The sequence below is a fragment of the Merops nubicus genome, unplaced genomic scaffold (genome assembly GCF_000691845.1).
Source record: "Merops nubicus isolate BGI_N331 unplaced genomic scaffold, ASM69184v1 scaffold38998, whole genome shotgun sequence".
NCBI lineage: Eukaryota > Metazoa > Chordata > Aves > Coraciiformes > Meropidae > Merops > Merops nubicus.
Genome location: NW_008627055.1, coordinates 1 through 8964, shown reverse-complemented (window position 1 = coordinate 8964; position 8964 = coordinate 1). Strand labels below are relative to the sequence as shown.

Here is an 8964-nt window from a genome sequence, read left to right as displayed (position 1 = left end):
GCAGGAATGAAAAGAGGTCAATAATCTTGGTGTTAAACCACAGATGCATCCCCAGATTATTCTGCATTCAGTCTCGTGTCACCACTGATCCATTCCTGAACCAACACAACTGTGTACAAGAAAGAGTGCAATTTGCTGGCAATGACTACTTTGGGAAAAAAGCTAGTACAGGGAATAATTATCATTTCTTCTCAACAGCCTGGGTAATATTAAACAAAGAAGTCATGTAGAAAGGCAAATCACACCTTCAGATAAATCACATGGGGCAAGTAATCAATGACTAAAACCAGTACAAAGTCTTCCTCAAAGCAAATACAAATCTAGTGGTAAGGTCATACTTTGAAACTAGTTCCCCAAGAATCATCAAATCTACAATACATTCTGCAATTACTTCAAAAATTGCTATTTTTTTCCTGCAGAATTTCAAGATGAACTGATTGTTACTGGAACTTTTACAGTCCTACATTCCTGATTTGTTCTGTATGGCCGAGCTGTACTGGAAATCTAATTTTCAGTGTTCAGTCCTTCAAGAAAACAAAACTAAATGTGTACAGTGAACCAGCAATTCACACCTACTTCCTACGTTTGCTGCTCCTGAAACCTAGTGAGAAAATTCCCTAGTATTTAATTTCTCCAAGCATTTTGCCTGTGAATGTCCACTTGGCACAAAGAGCACTGTTTCGCATCCGTATAATGGAGGGTCACTACCAGAACTGGTTACAGTAAGGTGTAGATGCAACAGGCAAGTGTGCACAGCATCTTTAAGCTGCCTCCTACCAATAAAATTGAACATTCATTTTCTTGATTACTTTTATCATGGCAGAAAATACCCAAAACATACAGGGAAGGAAAGAAAGAGCACACACCCCATTCCCAAACCCTTAGGCACTCCCTCTCCCACCCGCATTTCCACTTATTTTCTTCTGATCATAAGGACCACACATCATTTCATTACCTAAAGCTGAACAATGTATGAAGACTCTCTCTGCAATTCAACATTGATAGCTAACAGAGCTCTAAAACCATACTGCAACTAAGTAAACCAAAAACCAATCATGACCAAATCACTTAAATGTATAAACGCATCTTGGAAATACAACGGTGCAGACTGCATGGGAACTGCAAACTTCTTACTGAACTCTTTGCTAAGGATGTCTAAAATGAATGCCAAGTTCACAGCTGCAGGCTGGAACCTGAGACATCAAGTCCAAGTTCTGTTCAACTCTTCTGTCACTTTCTAAAACAGCAGAATACAATACTTTTCACTGTATGTTTAATATTTCAGGATAAATTAAATAAAGCCCAGTGCAGAAACAGTTAATTTTTCCCATAATACAAAAGGAAAAAAAAAAAATCAATAGTTATAGTGTTATAAAATGGTTAGTAAGATGCAGACCAGGACCAGGCGGAATGCATGAATGCATCCAAGATGCAGAGCTAGCTGGCCAACATTATTATGAGCCTATCCTCTAACATCTTTTAAAAAAAACCCCAAGTGTGCTACTAGTCAGAGGAATGTCAACAAGCTGAGAAGCAGGCAACAAAACCCCATGGGGTTTATCATAGCCAACTGAAAAGTCCTGCATCTAAGACAGACCAGCCACACACACAAGAAGAGCCTGAGAACAAGCTGTCTGGAGGCAGGAAGGGAAACTCTACAGAAAAGGATTTACGGGTGCCAGCAGACAAGGAGGGGACTACACAGCAGCAGCACACACTTGTAGTATAGGTGGCCAACCAGAGTGAAGCCAGAGGGGGCTACACACTCTATTTGGCACTTAGAAAGCCACATCTGCATGTGGTGTCTACTTCTGGGCTCTGCAAAAGAGTTGTTGCTCATAAGGTACTTTATAAACACAGTGGAACAGATTGGGGAAGAGCCCAACAGCAGTAGGTGATATATTATGCTTCTGAAAAAGTGTCTTTGTCTCTTGATGACATTTGAAAAATACACATATCACTTCTGATTGAACATACCTGAAGCCAATATTGTCAGAGCAGGAAGGGGGAGTGGAGGAAGAAGAAAGACAAAGAGAGAAAGTCTGATTAGTATGTCCTGGTCCACAACAGAAGAATGAACCAACTACTAAGCATTTCCTCTAATTTCCAGAAGAATTAGGTCTTACTGGAAAAATCTCATAAATGGGTGAAACATTACCACCAAATCAGAATTCTCTGATTCACAGTAAGCACAGGAGATTGTGTGTTTCACTATTTTAGTCACTAAGTGCTGCTGAATGACTTTAAAAAACCCTCTCAAAAGTGTGACAACAACTGTACTTTACAAGCGTTATTACAGTAATCATTCTTGAAGAGTGTCATGAACAGCATGAAGCAAAAGAGGGATGGGAAAGGACAATCTGATTAGCAGACATTCTCACTCATCTCTTAGACCAACAGTTATTAGGCGAGCAAGATACATGACAATACTGAAAGTAACCTGAAAAAGACCGATTTTAGGCCCTGTTAGACTGAAAAGGTGAAACCAGAAGCAAACCAAACTGAAAAACCAAAACCACCCTCCCAAAACCAGAGCACTTGCATAGGATGGAGGTGTTCCTGCCAGCATACACAGAAATCTAGGCTACTGATCTCACAACAATTTGTGAAACGTTTTTATAATCCAGTAATACAGGAAGTTCTTTCCAAGGCAGTCTAAGCTCTCAGTAACTATGGTATTGGCAGATTCGGGTCACACCAAGCCAGCTGATACCAAAACAAACAAAAAAAATCCAAAACAAAGAACATAATGTAAAAAAAAAAGACATTCCCAAACACTTTAGTTTTTCATTTTTCCCTCAGTGTGCTTATATTAAGCATCTCATAAATCAAAGAAAAATAGCAGAGTTTAGATCTTCATCTAGTACAGAATGTTTCTTCATATTTTTTTCAAAAGTATATGAAGATCTCCAAGACTTAAAAGCATTACTTTACTAACTACATAATGCCAGAAAAAATAAGAGAAATAAGGAAACTCATTTTCTAGAGTAATTTCAACACTACAATGAGAAGAAATTTTTTAGCAGTGCAGTAAGAGAAAATCTGGAAAATATATCTGAGGATAAATGTTACCAAATGCCACTGAGAACACTTATGACTCCACTTTCTGTTATTTGTATTAAATGTATACATACACTTGTTACATTAACTGTAACATAATTACCATCTGGAGAATCCAGAGACTTTATAGCCTTCCATTGAACTACTTAAAGGAAATACCAGACAAAAACCACAAAAAGAGTGTCTCTTCTATTTTTAATCACCTTTCAAAAAAATAACAAGTTATGCATTGGAAGGCATTTAAAGAAATTAGAATCTGTGCATAATACAAAGCCCCTTCTATAAAAGTGACCCAACTAAATATAAATACAAGTTAAATACTTTCAACACAGCACATCCTAAGAATTCCTTGCTACTCTACAGAAAAACAGTCACAGACTAATCCTCATATTGAATGGCTTATACGCAGATGAGAACACCAATACAACAACAGGACAAAACATTTTTGAGGAAGGAAAACAAAGACAAAATTTAACACTGACAAAGAAAGGCAAAAGATGAAAAATACCAGATTAGATCTTGCAGTGTAGTATATGTCTTCTGAATTGTCCAAAAAATCACTACTGTCAGGCTGTTCATTAGATAGAAATCAAGAAACTCAAGTTATTGACATTGTGACTGAAAGCCAGGTATACATAAAGGAAAATTTTTTTGCTAAAAAAAGTCAGTTGAAACTCAAACCATGTTAAGACAGCTCTGGGGACAGGGGTAAAGCACAGCTAAGAGCAGGGTCACACAACTAATCAGTACTGAAGCACATCAAACCAAGGAATCACCCGAGATGCGATAGGTAAGTAGGTACCCGTACGACATCTCCGTGCACCACAGACAATAATTCATCGTGCTGCAGTGGTCCAGGCCTTGGGCTTGGGCACTCATAAGCATAAAGTTTAAGCATGCTTTAGTGAGACAGAAGTAAAAGGGTCAGAAGAACCACTTCCATGAAAAGGGATCCACACTGTTACTGACTGAGGAAGAGAAAGGCATCTCTTGCTCCCACTTTCATTTAGAAAACTTTCTCTCCCAGAACACGGAGATTGTTTCAAACTTCTCCCTCATCCTGCTTCCTGCTAAGCATCCATTCTTTGAAAAGATCTCGTTTGCATTTGACACGCCCATTTAAATTGTCCTTTGATTCCACCTCAAATGAGAAAATATGTTGCTTTTTTTTTTAATTTGGACTCTAGACCAAACTTCATAATTTTTTAAAAATAGTTGTTTTATCTGGAAAGGACATATCAGCTCCATGTGCTTTATTCTGATACAAGCAGTAGAGCAGTTAATTTCCCTCTTCAGAAAGATCCAAACAAGCAATTATATATCTTCCTTCCAGACAGGGAGATGAGGCAAGTTCTTTGGACAGGTTTCAAATATGCAAACTCTGACAGGAACACACAAAACTGTAAGAGTTTTCCTTATCAGCAAAATTAATCTAGGCTGTTCAAGTCCCTTCTTGGAACAGTAAAAGCTTCTGAGATTTCAAAGTGCAAAGGTCCTTATTGCTAACATGCAAGGTGGAAAAAGGGCTGATTCCTCCCTTCTGACAACACCTGCCACAGAAGTAATCTCAAAAGTTAGTGTGCTTTAACCCCTGCAGAAAAATCTCTCATATCCATTTAGCAACTCAGGTTCCTAAGGTGCAATGAAAACACTTCTCTGCCCCATGAAGTTGTCTGCTAACTGATTTATATAGTCAGTGACTGATAAAACAAGAAAGAAATGGAAACAAATTATTTTTAAAACTTCAGCTTCTTCCTTAACATCTTTTTCCAATTATGATTCTCTGTGCATATAAACAAATAAAATTCTTAAGGAGCTAAAGCATTATAATTTGAACCATACAATGCTACTGGTTTTAATCCAGACTATGTAACAGAAGCAAAGCCAGGATGACTTGGAATCAGTTAAAAATATAATTTTGAATTAATTGATGAGTTTATGGTAGAAACACTGACTTCATTACCGTATTTAATAAACCCTAGTATAATCATGGCTTTTCATTGACGTTGTTATGAGCTACGTCAAGGTCTAAATAACACATCTGAAAGAACTGCCTAAGTCCTATGTGCCATTTGGCAAACTGTTGTCCTCTGCCTCGAACAGGCACCAAAAAACTGCAGACCACCTCTCCAGCCAGTTGCTAAGCAGCTGCAACCTCAAACACCCAGAGTGAGCTGACCCATTACCAAGGACAAGGCACTATGATGCAGATTTTAGTGTTTTACTGCAATAGGAGGAAATCTGCATCAGAAATCACTTTCACACGTGGTTTGTAGACTACAGAAGAGGAAGTACATTCCTAAGTACATACCCTTCCCAAAAATAACTCAGAGCAAAGCACATGTCCATCCCTCCCACCTATGTACTATGCTAACTCTTTCACCCTAACACCTGCTTTAGAAAACCACAGAGAACACACAAGTCTGCAGTGAGGAAGCAAAGGAGTGTCTTTTTTCATCCAGGAACGTGAAGAAACTGCTCAAGTGCACAAATGCAGAAAGTAACAGTGTCCACAGAAGAGAGGAAGGTACTGCAACTGTGAGAGAGAGACACTGTGTGCCTTTTCCCTCACTGCTTGAGTTCTCATCTCTCTCCTAGTGATGGGTCCATAGGAAGAAGATATTTGCAATACACCTTCACAGAGTAAGTCAACTGTGAGACTCAGTGTGGCTCAGGTGTGATGCAGGGCCACAGAAAGATTGTTCATGTGGGAAAATAACAACCCCACAAAAATCCAGTTTTTAAAAATGCATCTTTTTTTCGCAGGTTCTAAATTTTATTTTTTCCATTATCAGTCATTGTCAGTACAAGCAATGGCAGAGAAACATCTGAGCATGCAAAGTAATTCTACAATTACAAAAATAACTCTAATAAACAGTGAACTGTAAACTTGGCAATGAGGTATAAAGGGCAGAAGAAACCCACAAGACAAAATGCTGTCTCTTAGCACATACATCACACCTAGCAGAGCCCACAAATAAGGGGTCATGCTATATATAGTGTAACAGCACCAAAAAAATTTAGGACCAATATATTATGACTCATCAGAAAAATTGTTCCCAAGTTTAGTACTGGTAAGGAAGTATGTTAACACATACTGGATTTTTCCTCCTCCACAAATATTTGAAGGGAATAATATGCAGAGCACAGCCCATGCTGCTTGTTACTCACAAATTCATGATGTGGCTCTGTCTCTTTCCTCAAGGGTGGATCAAATTTTACTTGACCAACTAAAGAAGAGAAAAGGAAAACAAGAATTTAAGTTGGACTGCAATTAGGTAAAATTTAGCTCCAAAGGCTAATAAAAAAAATATAAATTAAATTTAATAACTGTATTGTATCCCCACTGAAGGAAGCTTCTGACACACGACATTCCAGATTTGTGCCTGCTAGAACAGTATTTTCTGTGCCCATTAGTTTCTATCTCAAAAGTAACACAATCACCATTTGCCCCATCTACTCATTAGAAAGACCAGGAAAACTATTGAGCAAACAGGCCAGTGAAATACCCTCTTTACAGGAGCAATACAACTTTAGTTTATAGCAAAAACACACAAATTGCATGAAGTCCCTCTCAGATCTGGTCTTCTAGGGGCTTCACTACAACTAAAAAGCCTTGAATCAAGTTTGGAGAATGCTAATGACACATTTTGGGACAGATCTTTGGCAGACACTCCTCCCCTCAATGTTAGCTTAAGAAAAAACAAATCAAAGCAATACTTGGAGCTTTAGTTACTTTAAGGGACAGTGACCAATGTCCTCCCTTCTTGATTTCTACATGACAAGATTCCTGTTTCAATTAAAAAGCAAAAACTACAAGAAGATACTAAACTAAGGAAGAAAAATCTTCCTCTGCCATTCTGTTACCCAGCAGAATCACTCTGAATAACCTTGCTAGAGTGTCATATGAAACTGTACCAGCCAGCTCTCAGAAGAGCTTGGGGTGCATCCCGTTCAATTCAGATGAAACAATAGTGACACTTGCTGAAGTGCTGAAAAGGGTGTATTCAAATATTTTACACTAATATTTCTTTTACACATATAGGTTCTAGATGACTATGCAAGTGAAACAGCGTTTTTATTTTACTATATCCCACTAAAAGTGGTTTTATATGTCAGATTCCCAGAATACTAGTTGAAATAAGTGACTATCAATGACTATTTTAAGAATATTTCACCTTGTCATATTACATATGCTTACAGTTTATTTCGGAACGTGTCTTTTCTTCTCTCACATTTCTACTCGTTGAATGAATTCTATGAGGCACTACAAGAGGCTAGAAGAGAAAAACAAAATACTTCAATACCACAATACACTCACTTGAAACCCAGTATTGAATACCAAGCTCTCAGCAGGTTTCTTTAGCATAATATCAAAAAAGAAGGAAAGAAATCAAGCAGAAGCTAAAAATAAAGATTGCATGTGTGTTTCTGTACGTTCAAGTTAGAATTATTTGGAATCATTTTACCTGTAGATCACCTTCAATATAAGGGTTTTTAAAACACTGGATTTGAACAAATGAAGACAATGCTGGCCAGCATTTGTCTTTGCTCAGATAACATTTCCTTTTTAGGCCTTTCAGTTTAAAGGTATTGGTAGTTTCCAGAATAAGCAGTAAGATTAAATCTGATCTAGTGGCCCCATTTCCTTTATTTAGACACCCCAACTGTTTTCCCAGCTTCCAACCTAAACTGATTCCTAAAAACTCTTCAGTTAGTTTCTTTAACTAAATAAGAAGTTATCCTGAGGTTTTCACAGTTGTATAGAAGAGAGTATTCCTGGTACTCTTACAGTGTGTGACAAGAGCAACACCTTCAATTCTACAAATTCTTCTACATACTTCTGTTCCACTTCTATTTCTTCCCTGGATTTCCAGAGAAATCATCTACTTCTCTACAGGATGAAGTGTCATGAACTTTAAGACTTGGCTTTCCTTTTTTTGCCTCTGTTGCATTTTCCCTCTTCTTTCTACATCCACTACTGTAGGTTCCCTTAGAAACTACAACTTAAGGTTTCTTAACAGGAGTACAAGACCACTTACAATCACACCCCTACATTAGCAACATAAATCCTAACAGTATGCTCTCAGTATGTCCTCTGCAATGAAATCTTACTCTTTAGAAAAAAAAGTTAATTCTCCAGGCTGTTAGCCCAAGTAATGTCTCGAAAGTGCATGTTTGCTATGTCTCTTTGTTGAATACGTGACAGCAAAACAGTTTTTAATTAAAGTGAATTGACGCAACAGCATCAGAAATTTGATGTGCTGGTATGTTAGCTTTGCTTTTTTATACAATTATAAACTCCTTAGTCAAAAGTTACCCAGTAGCGAAGAGATTACAGAGTTAGAGAACTTCAACTACTGTATTACCATGAAGAGTCACAAATAGCTCAGCAACCTTGTTTATCCCTAAAACGTTATCTGAAAGGCTCATTTCCCTTCTGCCCTTTTCAGCACACACTACTTCCTTGCTTTGTATTAGGATCCAACACACACGTAGACAGTGTTTCACTTCCCATTTATGTTCAGTTGAGTCACCTTTAAAACTAGAGATTTACAGATCATATGTATTTTCTCCCATATGTCTTGCAGGCAGTTTTTAATTTCTTGTAATTTATGGCAATCTTCCCCTTGCTCTGTTTTGGTTTGTCTACTGTGCATTCTTCTGAGCTTTGAAGATTGTTTGCTATAGATCAGGATGCATTTCAAGGTTTGATCTGGTTTTCTACTTTAGTACAACTACTGGAAGGAGACAAATTCTCACCTCTCTGTCATGAGAACAAAATTCTCAAATCACCTTGAATGACCCATGTGGATGATCAGCATGGGGTTACAACAGGCAGGTCCTGCTTGACTAACCTGATCTCCTTGTATGAGAAGGTGACCCGCCTAGTGGATGAGGGAA

The 8964-nt window shown here is 37.9% G+C and overlaps 1 protein-coding gene across 1 annotated transcript in view; it reads right to left on the bottom strand.

Moving 5' to 3' along the window:
* Positions 1-7337, bottom strand: part of MAP4K3 (mitogen-activated protein kinase kinase kinase kinase 3) — a gene marked incomplete at its 5' end in the record, with an annotated part of 41719 nt that extends 34382 nt beyond the window's left edge. Inside the window, 3 exons of the mRNA XM_008946194.1 lie at positions 3569-3631; positions 6232-6290; positions 7262-7337. Coding sequence (XP_008944442.1) covers positions 3569-3631; positions 6232-6290; positions 7262-7337 — 198 coding nt within the window. The remainder of the gene's footprint in view (positions 1-3568; positions 3632-6231; positions 6291-7261) is intronic.
* Positions 7338-8964: the final 1627 nt, after the last annotated feature.